Source organism: Trichosurus vulpecula, chromosome 4, assembly GCF_011100635.1.
Source record: "Trichosurus vulpecula isolate mTriVul1 chromosome 4, mTriVul1.pri, whole genome shotgun sequence".
Taxonomy (NCBI): Eukaryota; Metazoa; Chordata; class Mammalia; order Diprotodontia; family Phalangeridae; genus Trichosurus; species Trichosurus vulpecula.
The window spans coordinates 54,394,742-54,413,593 of record NC_050576.1 but is presented as its reverse complement, the minus strand read 5'-3'; the positions used below and the strand labels follow the sequence as shown (position 1 = coordinate 54,413,593).

At 37.2% G+C, this 18,852-nt stretch overlaps 1 protein-coding gene across 1 annotated transcript in view; it reads right to left on the bottom strand.

The window, feature by feature from the left end:
• The window catches only part of ATF6 (activating transcription factor 6), a 210,106-nt gene that overhangs the window by 121,281 nt on the left and 69,973 nt on the right, over positions 1 to 18,852 (bottom strand). Inside the window, exons 10-12 of the mRNA XM_036753691.1 lie at positions 7,564 to 7,707; positions 2,606 to 2,719; positions 1,167 to 1,269 (exon numbers count right to left, since the gene is read on the bottom strand). Of these exons, the coding sequence (XP_036609586.1) occupies positions 1,167 to 1,269; positions 2,606 to 2,719; positions 7,564 to 7,707 (361 nt within the window). The remainder of the gene's footprint in view (positions 1 to 1,166; positions 1,270 to 2,605; positions 2,720 to 7,563; positions 7,708 to 18,852) is intronic.

Below are 18,852 nucleotides of genomic sequence, written 5' to 3'. Positions count from 1 at the left end.
AAAAAGTCTTCACCACCAAAGCAACTGTGCTTGAACTTTCAACTCAATATCGGAAATGCATAAGGATTTATCAGTGGAAATGACACTAAAGAACATTCATTACATCTGCTGTAGGACCCTGGGCCCTTCCATCTGACTTGCAGCTAAAAGCCCCTTTATGTAGTGTCTCTCATTAGAATGGCAGCTCCTTGAGGACAGGGACTGTCTTGCTTTTCTCCCTTTGTATCCCAAGTACTAAATGTAGTACTCTGCCTAATAAACATATAAGCACTCAATGAATGCTTATTTATTCACTCATGCCAGGGTACTAGACAAATTCACTATGCTACTAAACATTTTTTCTCTACATCAAAAAGTTACCCAGGCTATTAGGGGAAAAAAGGGAAGGAGGGAATGAAAGAAGGAAGGAAGGGAGGGAGGGAGAACGGGAAGGAGGAAGGAAGGAGAGGGAAGAGGGGGAAGAATAAGTGATAAATTAAAATTACACACATACTCAGTAAACTGTAATTAAGATAACTATTTAAATAATATTATGTTATTAAATCTATTACCAGAGCTAATCACAATTAACTAAATTTCCTAATTTTAATTTTACCTCTATTCTTAAACACTGGCAAACCTCAATGAAAGGTACTGGTAATCAATGAAATCATCCAAAAAGATAACAGGAAGAGAAAAGAACTAAGGATTTAGATGGTGGAAAATCATAGACTCAAAGTATGATGATAGCTGAGCTTTAGGGGATCATCTAGGGCTTAATCTTCTTTGTGTCATGGACCATTTTCAAAACAATGGTTTTAAATTAATAAAATAAAATACACAGGGTTAAAAAGGAAAACAATTATATTGAAACAATTATCAAGAAAAAATTTTTAAAATAATTTCACTTACCCCCAAGATAAAAACTCCTGATCTAATCCAACTCCTTCATTTTACAGATGAAGAAACTTGCTCAGAGGTTAATGACTTGCCTGTGACATTTTTGGTAGTGTGGGGACAAGGTTTTTTCATTTCCAATCTAGTATCCTTTCCATTCCCGGACAAAACCTTCCTTTAGTACCCAAATAATTATAAAGCTGACTATATGCATTATATGTGCAGTGCTCTGATAGCAAAGAAGTTAAGATAAACTGTTTTCTTTTTGTTATAAAAAAATCAAAACATACCTGTAGCACACGTGTTTTCTGTTGCTGACTATTTGACATTCTTCTTGACTTGGTCCTCTCTACTTCATGTCTATGAACCCATCCTCTGAGTTCATGATTCAACCTATTAAGCAAAATGTTCATTTAAATATGCTTTTTAAAAATAACTGTGGCTACAAATGAATGTTTCACAATACTCTCAATATTCTGAATAAATGAAGACATTTAATGTATGTTGATTTTAACATATCATTCATATTCATAAGGCAGCTTACTCAATCCCAAGTTCAAAACTGAAAGGATATTCACAGCTAAACACTTGCCAAATATTAATAGTGGAAGGAAAAATTTTCCCATAAAAAATGATTCCAAAGTTTTCCTCTGCTCTCGAACTGTGCAAAAAAGCATCTCAGAGGCTTGAGGGAACTTAACAAACTTCAAGACCCCTAATTACAAACTGATGTGTGAAAACCTCTGACAATCAGTCTTGAAGATGGTGTAGTAGAAGGAGCATTCTAGCCAAAATCTCCCAACGTTTCCCTCCAAATAACGTTAAAATAACTCATTAAATCAAATTCTGGAACAGCACAGCCAACAAAAGGTCAGAGTGAGACATTTTTCCAGGCCAAGATAACGTGGGAGGTCAGAAGGAGCGGTCTTTGACACTGGGGTGGGAGCTGGAGGCAGCAATGCCAGCAGCAGCAGGAGCAGCACTGGGAGTGCTTAGCATGCAGAGACAAGAAGGTGTTTGGAGAACTGGTCAGAAAGAGATGACAGGGTCCCTGGGCTGGCACTGGGCACAGTGCTGGGTGTCATCTGGCAACTCCAAATGATGAGATTTCATGTAAACAATATATTTTTCATTTCAAAATGGTGTAACATATTTAAACATGCAACTCCAACATAATCAAAGGTGCTCCACAACAGGGACTGTTTCTTTTTTGTCTTTTTATTCCCAGTACCTAACACGAAACCTGGTACATAGAAGCCTCTTGATAAATGCTTACTGAATTCAACTGAATGAACCACAACCCTAGGAAATGGGTAGTTATGACTCCTCTCAAGAGATCAGTGAAGAAAGTGAGTAAACACAAAATATATGTTGTTCGACAGGAAGAAAAATAGAGAAGCATTCTAACTTCCTCTTTCCTAGCCCAGTGGTTCTCAAAGACTGTGTTGCTGGGAGGGTTGCTAGGCCCCTGCTACCACAAACCATACAGAACCCACATCTGTAATGAGGAGGGCAGGCACAGGCCTCCTCCCTGGCCCACAGTGCTCCCAGGATTGCCAGTTCATTGTGCCTCACCTCCTCATGGCAAAAACGAACATGGTGCTGCCAGCAAAAGTTTTGACGTTATCGGTGATCTAATCATCTCTTTGAAACTGAAGCCAGGAAAAGAGAGAACTGCTGATTACAGATAACTTCTCAGATATTCTCAGACCGAGCAAACAGCACTCACCTGAGAGACTCTGTACGATTAATTATTGGCTGACAAGGAGGTGGAGGAATATACAACAGCGGCTCTTCAGTCACCACCATCAGAGCTTTGTCATCAGAGACAGAATGGTCATATCTGAAATATACAAATACAATCACTTGTTTCCTCACGATTCTAGAGACTTACAATGAAGAAGCCATGGAAAATCACTACCATTATTTAACTTAGGAAAGAATACAGTGTCTATAGCCATACCATAAAATAGAGGACTTAATAAAGAGTAGGTATAGAGGCTCTATGAAGAACAAATGACAATTTGGCCGCAGATCCTATGGCCTTTTGTGATACTGTTATAGGCACCAGAGATGGACCATAAGACCAATTTTAAAAAATAATTCTCTTTACATATGGCATATACCTACAGTAATACATAACCATCATATGTACTTTTAAAAGTAATAAATGTAGTCATTTATAAAATATACCCTACTTCCAATTGCCTGACCTGCTTGCTTGAGATTTACTGATAGGAATCTGCGTATGATTAAATGTGGGAAGAGTAATGTGGAAGCAGTGAGGAGTCAGAGGTGGTACCCTTACTGCCATCCACCCTCTCCAGAGCAGGGTTTTGATACATTTTATAAGCAATGTTAGCAATGCCTGGAATTTTTATATAGATGTTTATTATTTTATGAAACCCAGATATACTACTACCCAGGCTTTTATAAACTGATCAGTAAAGGATCTATTATATAATTAACAAGGTGAATTTATGTAGTTAACTTATAAAACTGAGCCAAGAACAGATTTATTTCCTCAAAATGGTGAGCAGAATTATTTCTCTTTCCTCTCTGGACTCTGTCACATCCTACCCCACTGCTATAGGTGAGAAAGAGATGACACCATACATGCATGAGAACACGACAGGGAGACGAAGAAGTCAACATAAAATGAAGCGGCTAGAGAAGAAAGTCAATCCAGCACTTGGCAAAAAGAGTGGACTCTTATAAATGCATCAGACAGAGAAACTGATTGAGAACAGTGAAAAAAGTGCCCAACATTACATTTCTATTTATTTAAAAAACACATATTCACATTCATAAAAGTATATTCAAAGCTATGTTCTTGCAAAATACTAAAAAATCCCTTTGAAAACATATTTCTGACTTATTACCTTCTTTCCATGTGAAAGACAAATTCTAGTAATGATTTCTGCACATCTGTGTAAACGAGCTTTGTTCTGTCAGCCAAAAATGTTCTTTTGGAAAGGAAAACTATGATAGGAGAAATACTAGGAAAGAGACTGGGTGGAGCTGGAGGGAAAGGAAAAGTGAGCTCCATAAGCCAATGTACAATCTGGAAACAATTAAATACACACTAACCCTGAAAGGGCCTATGGTCTAGGTCTGTGAATCATTTTATATCAAGTGAAAACAAAGCCTTAAATACAGATTCTGAGGGCAAGTGGACAAGAATACACTGTCACATACTTCCAAGATTTTAAAAGATAATGCATTTACAATATGATGGGCAAGTCAAGGTATGCAGTTACAAATCCGGAAACTATGGACATATAATTTGGTTTTCTCTCTACTTTTTGATCTCATATGGAAACCTTTTATTTTTAAATGAGCATTATATAAAATAGACTTCATTAAGAAGAAACATAGCTTTGATGTGTAAGTGGGAAATAACTAAAAATTCAGCTTTAATATTAATTCATATTTGGTCCCTTCAAAATGCTTTTCAAGCAACAGTGGGTATCTTATTTTCAATACCAAGCTTAGTGAAAAGAAATAACCAGGGTAGTATATTGATGTATTTCTTTCTTAGGGATCTCAAATAGTTCAAGTATGTATTCTCACATATCATGATATGAATAAGGAGTCAAAAAATTATAATCCTTTCTTTTTATTAGTTATCAGATGTCCAAGATAAAATATTAGCCATGATGACTTCTGAAGTGCAAAGAACATAGCTTAAATTTCATGCACTGATTGAAGCCAAAACAAGATTCAGCCTACAATTCACCAAGTAAAATTCAGAACACTGCATTCTAGAATATAGTCTCTTTTGATGAAACTATCCAATAAAGACAAGAAGGTAAAACCTGCTATTGGTTTCATATTATAAAAAATAAGCATGAATCTTGTAAATTCTGTGTTACATGAAATGTAGCCCAACTTCTATACTTCTGCAACAGAATTTTACAGACCAGCTATGAATGCTCAGACGTCTTCTGAATTAAAAAAAGTTACATTTTAAAAACTACTTAAACTCTCACAGATCTCCCATGGAAAAGGCTAGAACTTCAAAATCAAGGCTCATGGAACCTGTACTTATAACAATTTTAGAGTAAAATTTAAAAGTCCAGTAAGATTCAGGAGCACTGCTAAGTGTTTGATCAAATTAATTGCTACTGACAAGTAGAAAAGCAGGAAGTATTATACCAATTTTTTCCAACATTAGCTTTGTTTCAAATAAATCAATTAATAAGCATTTATTAAGCACTAGGCATTATGTACTTAGCACTGTGCCAGGTGCTTGAAAAAAGGATAACATTTATATTGTATCTACTATGTGCCAGGCACTATGGTAAGTACTTTTTCAAATGTCTAATTTTGTCCTCACAAGGAAGGTTTAGTGATTTGCCCAGAGCTAGTCTGAGGCTGAATTTGAACTCAGGTCTTCCTGACTCCAGATCTATAGCTTTATCCACTGTGCTGCCAGCTGCTTCTACTGCTTGGGATGCAAAGAATGAAAGTAAAACTGTCCCTGTCCTTAAATAGTTTACAGTATGGCTGGGAGAGACATATGCATGTCACATACGCATATACAAAACAGAAACAAATAAATACAAGATAATTAGATAATGAACAGGAGGGAGGCAAATACAGCTGGGCATCAAGAAAGGCTTCATATAGAAGGTGGTACCTAAATTCAACCTTGATGGAAACTAGAGATCCCAGGGGAAGGGGGGTAGGAAGTATATTATAAGCATGGGGGCAGTCAGCACAAAGGTATGAAGACAGGCAATGGAGCATAGTGTGAGAAGGTCAATGTGGCCATCTAATGCCTCTGATCACCCTCTCCTCCTCTGGGTTTTCATGGTAACTTCTTTCCACAGGGGAATTACATCCTCCCAAGCTTCCACGTACATACTTCTAAGGGAGAAAGCATGGCAGAGTAGTCAGGGAGCCAGCCACAGAGCCATGAACACCTCTGATCCATCTTCCCTGGGTAAATTGGGCCAAGTCACAGAGCCTCTCAGTGCTCTGGACAATTCCCTCAAACTACAAGTTGCAGTGAAGCTGCCAACCTGCTTGAGGAGAAGTAGTCTGCTCACGAGAGACTTCATTATACCAGCAAAACAAAAAGTCTAGTCCCTGTCCCTATGTTTGTATGTGTATGTGCTGTGGTCCTGTGAAAGCATGTAAAGCCACTCAAGTAAAGGGACTGTTTCCTTTTTTTCTTTGTATCTCTAGCACCTAGAAGAGTGCCTGGCATAAAGAAGACAGACATTTAAAAATGTTGACTAAGTGACCGACATGAAGGTCAGTAAATAAGAGCCACCAGGATCTGGATTAGGTGATAAATTTGGATGAAGTGAAGGGGGTATTGCCTAGAATTCCAGAGCTGTGATAATATTCTCCTTGTTGGTATAGGTTATGGCAAGAAAGGATCAGAACTATCCTCCCCTGCTCTGGAGTCAATACAGCATGGTACAGTCAACATCAATAAAGTTCTTAATTTCTCCTACTAGATCTTGCCTTATAAATGTATATATTCTTAACACGGACTTGCCTGTAGGTTACACAGGCTCTATTCTTTTCTAATAAGATCTACAAAGAAATCAGGAAATCTTGAAAGCATATTATTAAATATGGAATGCTCAAAAGCAATTCTGTAGTACATGCACTAGAAAATGGTAATAGTCATCATTTTATTCCTAAAAAGATGGGAAATCTCAACATATTCATGCTGAACATAAAAGTACATTAAAGAACAGTAATTTATTTTACCTAATTCCAGTGTGCAAAGAAAGAGAACTCAAATACAATGAGAATGAGTGAACTGGGGCAGTAACAGGTGTCCCATATGCATTCCTGGCCCAATCAAAGCACTGAAGTCACCCAAGCATCAGTATATTTTCCTTGCATAGTTTGTGCCTAAATATCCACTAGCCCTTTTTTCTAGTTCTGTCACTTACATGCGGGTAGGAAGGTTAGAAGATGGTATCATAATACCTGCCACTTACAGAATGCTTTTAAGGTTTGCCAATCATTTTACAAATATTAATTTCATTTAATCTTAACAACTCCATGAAGTAGGTATTAAGATATAAAATAGATGAGGAAACAAATTCAAAGAGCTTAGGTGGCATCTGAGACGTAAAACCCAACAGGATTTTCTTACAGTTATCCAAACATGACACTACATCTCCATCTCCTATCTCTGTGCCTGAGCTGGGGCTGCTCTTAGAAACCGTCTTTGCATCCAAAGTTTCACTCAGGTGCCACCTTCTGCTTGAGACATTTCTTGATTCCCATTCCCTCCCCCCAAAACTGCCTTTTACTTCTCTTATATTTTGTATAGGCATGTGTGTGTGTGTGTGTGTGTGTGTGTGTACTCACACACACACACACCCCTTTCCCTTTAGAATGTAAACTCCTTGAAGAGATAATCTCATTTTTGGGCCTAACACAGTGCTTGGCACCCAGTAGGCACTAAATTAATGCTTGCTGATTTAGAAAAGGGCAAGTTAGAGATCATATGTTCTAATCTCCCCATTTTTCCAGATAAGGAAATTCAGGAAGACAGGATAAATGGCTTGCCTATAACATACCACACATTTATTGGTGGAGTTGAGTACAGAAACCAATTTTTATGATTTACAAACTAGTATCATATTAACTCCACTTTTTCATTTTATTAGGTCAACTAAGAAGTCAAAATCTAACAGGAACATGCAGAATCACCTGTAATTGTTTTTCTGGATGGCCCCATCAACTTTTCCTGGAACTGAATCTTGTCCCTCAGTAGCTGAGAATCCTAAAAGATGTCTACTCTGATGTGCAGGGTTCATATTAGAAGTCACAGTGCTGGAATCCCGCTCAAACATGCTAAAATAGAAAAGTATGGAGTAATCAGTATAATGAAAATAAGTTACATATATGCATGTTTTAGACTGCCAAGAAACAAATTAAAATTTCTCTGTAAGTCAAATGGTATTACAAAAAAAAAATCAATCAAAGTAAATTGGTACAATGTAGTTAAGTGCTTTGCAGGGCAAATATGTTGCTTATTATAAACAATTCTTGGGGCAGCTAGGTGGCACAGTGAGTAGCTCACTGGCCCTGAAGTCAGGACGACCTGAGGTCAAATCCGGCCTCAGACACTTGACACACTTACTAGCTGTGTGACCTTGGGCAAGTGACTTAACCCCAATTGCCCTGCCTTCCTCCCTCCAAAAAATAAAAGCAAACCACAAAACAATTTTTAGCAAAGATGTAACAACAGCTTTTTTATACATGGCTAAAGAAAAAAGACCAATGTGAGATAGCTTAAGAATATTTTATGTGTTTACATACATATGTTTACATTTTACATATCTACGCATATATCTATTTTTAAAAAAACCTCAACTTCAGGTGACGAGTTAAGAAGCTCCTTCAGGATTACTCGAAACTTCAGTTCTCAACTAGGAAATAAAACGTTTATGGTACCCTCACAATTCCAGATCACAGACAGGCTCCTAATACCAAACTATTTCTTAGTAAAACTTTGCTGCCATTCTTATTTATATTTAAGATGCTCTTTCCACCATGCCATCCCTTTCACCAAGACATCAGGTGAACTTAGTGATTTCTGAGAAAAAAAACATTTAACAAATCCTGTTATCATTATTTGGAATTTATTCTAAGACATTAATAATACATGTGGAGCCTTAATGAGTCAAAAACCTTTTAGTATACTTTTATCTTATAGGACATTCACTGTATTAACACTATTTGTCCATCTTAAATCAACACAACAGAAAGCGCTTTAAGACTCTACATGTTAGGTACTGTGCTAGGGAGACAAAGAAAGGCAAAAGATGATCCTTGCCCTCAAGGAGTTTACAGTCTAATGGAGGAAGACAACACAGAAAAGGAGGCTGAAAAATGGGTGGAGGGGAGGTACTTGACAAGGGGGAATGATGGATAGGAAATGAAGAGGTGGCTAGCCTGGGTGCCGTCCTTAAACGGAGGCTCTGGGAAGAGCTCTCCTCCACTATTCATTCTCCAGTCAGAGGAATGGAGAAAGGGGCCCCAAGGGCAGAGGGTATTGATGAGGTATCAGGTCCTGGACTGAACTGACAGCTATAAGGTCATCTCCTTTGAGGGCAGTGTGAGGAGTTTAGAACGTTCAGATTTCAGGCTGAGGAGGGTAGAAAGAAGATAAAGAAATAGCATTGACAAAAGGGTAAATAATATCTTCCAGTGTGAAGAGGGTTGATACAAGGATGAAAATTGCTATCTTAGTGGTGATTTATCCTTCAGGGGCAGGGTCAAGAGCAGAAGGCTTTTAAAGAAGAGGAATCTCTGAAGTCCTTTTCTCCTTCCTTCTTTTCTACTTCTTCAATCTTCTATTTCTATTCTCTACTCATATTACTGGTCACAAACTTTGACTTAGTCCCACATTCATGGCTTGTTCATGTATTGCAAACAAAGAAAATAATTCCAAATAGAGTGAGGATGCTGCAGTATTTGATGCTCACAAGGAGAGTAACTGATACGAAATGTGGCATCTTTCAAGGAGATATTAAAGCCCAATATGGTCCTGCTTAGCCTTAAATCCATCAAATTTCTCATAAATAAAACTTACAAGTTAAAGAGAGAGTCCAACCAAAACACTTTAATGTTTAATGTACATGGATAACATCAACCTATCTGGCTCCAGTGAAAAATATTCAATAACTCAATTGATTTCATGGAATATTACTCTAGTGATATAAAAATGTCATTTCAACCTGAATAAAGTACATCAAGTGAGATATACTGAAGGCTTTGAGCTTGAATCCAGAGATTACAAGCAAGCAATGGATGAAGTCAATACTTAGAAATCCTTTGGTCTCCTCTAAGAAAGATACAGTAAGCATAATACATTGAGACATGAGCATTCTGAAATCAATGCTGAATAGGAAGAACATGTTTAAAGCAATTAACATCTGTGTAATACTGCTCTCATTATAAACTCTTAGAGCTGTACAATAGATGTAACAGATTTGGAAAGCATCCCCACTAAAATTCATGCAATATTAGCATAACAGAACTCATCCCCCAGGGCAGCTATAGACACCTAGCTCATCAAAAGGTGGAAAAACAGTAACATATTTTCTTAGAAGACATGACAAAAAGATCAAAAATTCAGAAATACTTTTGGAATGAGTGGACATTACTTAAGCAGGCAACGATGAACGTTGATAATAGGGACACATATGTAACAAGAAGTGGTTAACCTCCAGATAGAGTTGATGAATGGTTAAGATCCATGACAAGGATGACATTGGCACGAATTTAGTCAACAATGTGTAGGCAAAGGAATATGAATTATGCAGATTTGTCTATGAAAATGGAGGGTCTGTGATAGCAGTTCAGTTAAGTAACTCACTATCATGAGAAACTGCAAAAAGATTATCCTTACGGATCCCTGACTTAGTGATAAATGCATATGTTGCAGTTATAAAAATCAAGCACCAATCGATAACTAGAGCAAAATATGACCTCAGCTAGAATCACATATCAGAAAGTCACTGTCTTATGATATTAATGTGGTCTCAATAATTAAACCAAGAGCAACCAAAATAGAGAAACCAATATCCCCAATGAATATCGATACAAAAATTTAAAGTAAAGTACTATACTACAGAAACCTATGACAAAGATCATATACCATGATCAGGCTGGATTTATACCAGGAATGCAGGGTTGGCTCAATGTTAGGGTAATTATAAACACAACTGACCATATTAATAGCAAGAACAACAAAACCATATGATTATATTAATGGATACAGAAAAGGCTTTTGACAATACCTATTCCTATTAAAAACACTAGAAAGCATAGAAATAGATTCATCCTTGATATGATAATTAGTATCTTTTAAAAAAGGGTCAACAAGTATCTACTGGGATAAAATAGAAGCCTTTCCAATAAGATCAGGAGTACCCACAATAATCACTACTATTCAACAGTGCTAGAAATGCTAGATATAGCAATGATAAGAAAAAGAAATTGAGAAAATAGGTGCAGGCAAAGAGGAAACAAAATTATCACTTTCTGAAAATGATGTGAAGGTTTACTTGAATAACCCTTGAAATTAAAATAAAAAACTAATTTAACACTTAACAATTTCAACAATGTTGCAGGATATAAAATAAACCTACAAATCATCAGCATTTCTGTATATTACCAACAAAATACAGCAGGAAAAAGAAAAAAATTCATTTAAAATAAAAATAGAAAATGTAAGATATTTGGGAGTCTGCCTACCAAGATACACAGAGGTGCTATATAAACACAATTACAAAGCATTTTTACTGAAATAGACCGGTCTAAATAAATGGAAAAATATTAATTGCTCATGGATAAGCTGAACTGATATAGTAAAAATGAGAGTAATAGCTAAATTAATTTTACTCATCCAATGTCATAAAAATAAAACTAATAAATAAATACTTCATATAGCTAGAAAAAAATAACAAAATTGATTTGGAGGAATAAAAGTTTATAAGTGACAACAGAATTCATGAAAAGAAGTGGGAGGGAAAGGGACCTAGCAGTACCAGACCTCAAACTATTCTACTAAGCAGTAATTATCAAAAGAAGTACACTATATTTGCTGGACTGAGAGACTACAAATCTCAATACTTGAACTAGAGACCTCAAAATATCCTCAAGACTCAATCCATAAACTGTAGTAGAATCAGTCTCAACTGTTGCCCATGATAATCCAGACATAATACTGATCAAAAAAATTTTAAGAATAATCTTTTACACTTAATATTTTTAACAGCTCTCTTAAAGCTACAAAGAATGAAAAAAAACTTAGCAGAGGATATCAAAATTACATGGGGAAAGGGAAAGGGAAGAAGCATTTATTAAGCACTTATATGCCAGGCACTGCACAAAGCATTTACAAATATTATCTCATTAGATCCTCACAACAACACAGAGAAGTAAGTGATATTATTATCCTTATTTTACAGTTGAAGAAACTGAGGCAGAAAGAGTTGTCAAGTTAACTTGCCCAAGATCACGCATAGCTAATACGTCTTTAAGGCTAAATTTGAACGTAGGGATTCCTGACTTCAGTTCAGCACTCTATCCACTGTGCCACCTAGCTCCACTGGGAACAGTATGAGGTGCATAGTTGTCATCCTGTTTGCTCCTGGAGTTGTATTGTGGATGCTTTTAGCGAGCCTACAGAGGATAAGCTTATATCCTAATACTTTCATTCCTGTCACAGGATTGTTTCTATCTGAACTTCATTAAAAAGAGTAGAAAAGATACTACTAATAATAATTATAAAGAACTGTGCTGAAAATAGAGCATTATTATTACAGATAACACTGCCGACCACAATCTCCTGGATATAACAATGATCAATAACAATTTATGAACATTTTTAATAGCTGTTTACACGCCAAATACTCAATCTCCAAGCTAAGTAAAATGAAAAGCTTACAAGATGTAGACTTAGTAGAAGAAATCAAAATCTTGAGAGAAGAGGATGGAGTGCATATCATAAACATACACACATACACACTATAAATGTATATACAAATATCTACAGGTATGTGTATAAACACTATATCTGTCTATCTACACACAGACACAGACACAGATACAGTTAAAACAATGATTATAGATGGAGGCCTTAATTCATGTTTTGGGCCAAGAAGCAAAAAACACTAACAAAATGCAGGTGACTTTAATTTTGAAAAATTCCTTGGAAATAGGTGCCACAATAGTTGTTGCTTTTCTTTTCCTCTCCACTTAAAAAATTTAAAAGCCAACAACTGTTGGTACACACATACACATATACAGAGGATGAAGATGTCCATTCACCAGTGAACTCTACATGTTGGCTAGTACTCAGCTGCGTATCTTAAAAAACTGCTATCCTTCACCTGTTTTTTCCCTTCATAGATAAACTCTTCAGAGTGACTACGTCTCTGATCCAGGAGGCTCTGCAATGTTTTGGCTTGATGTAATAAGCACAATACCATCTACAAAAGAGGAGCATATGGAGAACCTTGTCGTCCCGAGGGAATCTTCTTCCACTTGGACTCTGCCCTTGATCTTTTCCATAACAGTGGCAAACACCTCTGGCAAATATATGTTGCCCTGTTTTATGCCTTACCTGGTATTAATGATCTTGAATATGGTTACTGCTGTCCTTATCTTTCAAGAAGGCCTGTATAATTCTGACACGTTCACCCTGTTAGAAATTCTTTAAGGGAGCATTTTGTTTTGACTGAGTCAAATTTTTTTTTTGTACTCAACAAAAAATAAGTACAGTGGGATCTTATATTCTCTGTAGGCAGTATGTTAAAAATGTGGTCCATTGCAGAATAATGTTTGTGAAAACCTGCCTATTCTCTTCTTATATATCCTTATCAAAGATGCCCTCAGTTTATATATAACTTATGCTCAGAAAAATTTATTTTTGGAACTAGACCTCTGACTTCAATAGCATAGGAAATTCATAGTGAGAAAACTCCTTCTACCAAAACATATCAATATCTGCTGTGGTACTTACAATAAGGCACTGAGAAGTTAAGTGACTACCCCCCTGTCATGCAGTCCATGTGAGTCATAATTTGTGCTAGAAACACCTTTCTGCCCTGGAGGATGGTTTTATGCAATACTGCTTCTCAAAATAGTGTTCATAGAAAGGAAAGTAGGAATGTGGTTTAATAGTTACTGATGTTCTCTTGGTCCTCTTTTTTGAGGAAAAAGGCAATAAGGTCCAAGATTTTTTCACACTTTTGTTAGTTTCTTCTCCTTCAGATACCCTGAGACTCCTTTTCTCAATTTCATCAAAGTTTTGTCACCTCAAGTTCAGACCTCATCTGAGTACATCTGATCCAATCCAAATGTTTTTTCTATCTTCACTATCCTCAATAACATTTAAACCTCACCGGTAAGAACAACTGGGACTGTAAGAACTGGAGTACAAATGTGGTGCCTCCACTTGGCTCATGCCGAAAAGTTCGTTAAAAATCTTTGCAGATCATTTCCATCTTTTTTTTTTGTTTCCCTTCCAATTTCATCCTTAAATGACTACAGCATGATTCCATTTTCGTAAGTCTCTCAAGAAGTTTTCTTTAAACTGGTTTTACTGGCCACTAACTACTGCTATTCTCTTTACTCAAGGTTTGACAAGTCAAGTGTTTTCTGACTCGCCAATCTCATGTTTTTCTGACCTCTTCATTATAATAACCAATTGGCATCAGTTAAGCTTCTGTATGAAATTATTATAATCATTGTTGATGCCATGCCATGTATGCCACGCATACTGATTTAATTTAGAGAAACTTATGAATTATTTGTAGAATTTATCTGCCTTTTCATTCTCTCCAACAGATATTACTGCATGAATTTCAATTATTTTTATGATGGTCTCCTTGTAATTACTTTTTGTAAACTTATTTTTGAACACAAGCTGAATACAAGTTCCATGAAGTGATGCTTCTTATTGCCTTTCAATATACAACAAAACCAATTTCTCCAATGTCTTTATACACCTCTACAAAGAGAACCTATGAGCAACTAGGATCATTAGACAAGGATATCATATTTAAAATACCAACAGTTAAATAAGTTATCAAGTCTGAAAACCATCTTATTCTTAGCAATGCTGTTTCAACAATCTGGCTAGCAGCTTCTGTGGGGGTGCAAGAGCCACCCACAGCCAGCACCCAGAAAGCTGCCAACAGCACAGGTTCTTTTGATCTGCTTAACTAAGGAAAGCAAGGTGAAGGGGTTTGACAAACTTACTTTAATTCAGCATACAAATATCGTTCACTTAGTTCAGAGGAAAAATCCAGCACCCTGAACTTCAGAACAAAATACAAACAAATTACAAACATCAGACCTTGTGTGATTCAAATCCCAATACATAGTTACCAGAGTTCAACAAAGTCTCAGCATCCAGGTTTAGAAGCCGGAGGGCTCCTTAGCTACAGCTGCCCGTGGTCTCCTCATCAACTCCATCTCGAGAGCCCTGCACAAATGGCTCTGTCCTCTCTTCTTACAGGGCCTCAGACATCATCAAACGTCATCTGAATGACGGCTCTGGTGATTGGTTCTTGAGTTGGCCCCTCCCCTTAGGACCTTGGGAGGTTCACATCCACATAGACGAGGTTAACACCTAATAGGGCATGGCTCTGGAGTTAACACCTCCCCTGAGCCAGCCCTACCTTGGGCCCCACCCCAGTCACCAATCCACACCCACACAGGTTCCACACCTAATAGGGGTTTGGGCCCGGATCTTAGCACCTAGTAAGGCTAATGAAATACACTGAATTACTCAAAGCAAACAAAAGCCAAACTTTTGCCCATTTTGCTTACCAACACAAATGCCGAGCTCTTTTCTGGTTTCTCACACTACAAAAGTAGAAGGGCCATTTTGTATTTCTTTGCTTCATGAGTTGCTACAACTAAAGAATTTGTCACCGAGTGGCCAGGCGACCAGTGATAAACCTTTGGAATATTACCTCACATTAACATATGGTGTTTTAAGATCTACCAAACATTTTCCTTATAACCACCTTGTGAGGCAAGAAGCACAAGTATTTTTATCTGTATCTGCTAAGAAAACCGAAACTCTGAGGAGTTAAATGATTTGTTCATGATCTGACAGCCAGGAAGAATGCAGGGTAGGAGACCAATCCAAGTTTCCTGATTTCAAACTAGAATAAATCCACTATACTATTCATGAGCCTTCTTGTGTTTCTCTATAATCATCCTATAATGTTGTAAAAATAATTATATCATCACGATCACAAATAGCTTTGTTAAATTTGCATCCTCTTCTATAGTGAGCACGATGATTATGGACAGAAACCCTAATTCACGTTTTGGGCCAACAGGCAGCAAAACACTTAACTAATAAGATGCAGGTAACTTCAATTTCCAAAAATTCCTTGGAAAAGGTGCCACAATAATTGCTACTTTTCTCTTCCTCTCCTCTTGTAAAATTCTAAAGGCCCACAATTGTTTCAGATTATTATTTGTAGGCCTTTTAAATTTCAAGTATGATTTCATATGCTGAGGTTTCATACCAAGTTGTTGAACAAAAATGGCATTAATCCAAATCTGTTCTCTACCCACCAACTCAGCTTTTTTATGACAGGATTAGCACTTACATTACACTAATTTCAGACTTAAAGACTGACACAAAGCTAAATAAGATATAACCCTTGTTCTCAAGGTTGTAAGATCAAGTCACTAAGTCTTTATTTCAGCACCTACTCTGTGCCAGGCACTGTGTTAAGTTCTTGGGATATAAAGAAAGGCAAAAGACAGTCTCTGCTCTCAAGGAGCTCACAGTCTCTCATGTGGGAGAGAACATGCAAATAAGTATAGACAAACAAGATAGGCTGCCTCAAAACTCTTGGTGCTTAAATCTGCACTGTGACTTTTGGACCCCCTGTATAACAGATTCATAGGAGATAATCACAGAGAGAAAGAACTAGCATTAAGAGGAATCAGGAAAGGTTTCTTGTAGAAGCTAGAACTTTAGCTGGTACTTACAGGAAGCCATGAAAGACAGAGCACTCCAGGAATGGAAAAATGCCCCCAAGTCAGGCAGATAGAGTATCAGGTGTGAGGAACTGCCACCTCAGTTTATACAAGGGGGATTAAGGAGCAAAATGATTGGAATGGTAGGAAGAGGTCAGGTTATAGGCAAACACAGGCTTTTATATTTGATACCGGGAATCATTGGAGTGTATTATATAAGGGGGCGACCTGGTCAGATCTATACTTCAGGAAAATCACTTTGGCAGATGAATGGAGAATAGACTGGAGTGAGGAGAGACTTGTAGGGCATTGTAATCGTCCAAATGTGAGGAGATGAAGGCCTGCACCAGGATGGTGGCAGTATCAGAATGTCAGAGAAATGTCACAAAGGTAAAATTAACAGGCCTTGGCAACAGCTTATTAATGGGGGGCTGACAGTAAGAGGTCAAGTAGGACACCTAGGTTGCAAACCTGAGTGACCAGGAAGATACTGCTGCCCTCCACAGTAACAGAGAAGTTAGAAAGAGGGAAGAAAGATAATGAATTCAGGATTAAACATATTGACTTTAAGACATCTATGGCACATCTCTAGGGCAGCTAGGTGGCACCATAGTGCACAGAGTATTAGGTCTGAAAGCAGGAAGACCCACCTTCCTGAGTTCAAATCTGGCCTCAGACACTAGCTCTGTGACCTTGAGCAAGTCACTTAACCCTATTGGCCTCAGTTTCCTCATCTGAAAAATGAAATGGAGAAGGAAATAACAAACCATTCCACTATCTTTGCCAAGAAAACTTCAAATGGAGCCATGAAGAGTAAGATACAACTGAAACAACTGAACAACAACAAAAACTGCACACCCAGGTCAAGATGTTCAACAGTCAGTTGGGGCTCTGAGATTGTAGATTTTGTTTTATTATTCATTACATTGTTAATAAACTATATGGCCAGTAAACTTGAGGTTTATTTAAGTCTAAAAGATTAAAGAATATGATAAAAAGACTGGAAACAAATTTATTCAATTCATTTAATATTTAGTAAGCAATAACTAATAGTTTAAGTAACATTTCATAAATATATTTGATGAATAAAATATTCAATAAACTAGGGGCCTCAGAGCTAAGTGATTAATTCATAGGATAGATGCTACAATTTTATGAATCCCCAAGAAAATATCGGAACATTTCCTTTGCCTAGGAATCCTAGGTGAAAATGAATAAAGGACTTCCAGTTAGGATGGAAGTGTTATGATCATCTGATAAAGATGGAGTGTAATAGCTGGTGAAGGAACTCAGCTCTCTTAACATATACTCCAACAAAGACCTAAAAAAGGGGGCCAGGCCAAATATTGGTCAAGAAATCCAAGGAGACACAACAATAAATTCCTTCGTTCAGCCCCGAGAACCCTGCAGGCAGTGGGAAAGGATTTCCATCAAAGAAGCTAACATATGAGTAGGTAAAGATGTCAGAAGTCTGCCTTTGCTCTGAGCAGAAATACTGCAGGGTCACCTGGAGTTCACAGCACTTTACTCCTGGGGAACAGGAAGCCCCAAGTGTTTAGATGCAGAAGTTCTAGGGAAGGTTAAAAAAAGTCAAAGTGTTCTGACCTCAGAAGCAGAGCCAGGAGACAACAACAATGTGACCATGATACCTCAGGAGAGCAGAAAGTCTTCAGCACTATGAATCCCATTGCTTAGGGGAAGAGGAAGGAGTCCTAAAACCTGCCAGTTGTATGAAGAAGGCAGGCATATCCGGGAAAGTGGGAGCCAGCAGCAGAAACCCAGGAATTTGAGGTCAGGACCAAACAGGGAATGATCATGTGATCTAAGAGTACAGGATGGAGTAAAGCCTAGCCTTGGCACAAAATTCCAAATTAGAAAATGAAGTTAAAGATATAACTAAACAGAAGAAGGTTAACACTACGAAGCAATATTATGGATAAAAGATGCCCAAGAAGGTATAACCAGAAGAGAGTAACTCTGAATCAACTTCATGCAGAGCCTCAGAAAAAGAAAATGGCTTGGCTAAAAGGACTACAAAAATACTTGAAAAAAATTAAGATATTATAAAAATGAAATTTTAAGTTAAAAAGAGCTCTGGAACTAAAAGAATAAGTAGCTTGGAACAAGAAGCTGAAAAACCTTACCCAACTTATAGACTCTGTGAAGATTAGACTAGAGCAAAAGGAACTCAATGATGCTATAAAAGAGAAACATTAGAATAAAAGCAAAAAATTTTTTAAAAAATTGAAGGTTTCCACTATCAAAAACAAGTCAAAAAGAGATAATTTAAGAATCATTAGATTCCCTAAAGAAGATGACAAAACAAAAAGCCTAGATGGAATCACAAATGAAAACTGCCCAGATGTACTGGAACCAGAGGGCAAAGAGGAAAAACAGAAAGAATCCACTTGTCACCTACTGAAAGTAAACCCCAAAATGAGAAGACCTAGGAATGTCATAGGTAAAGTTCAGGGT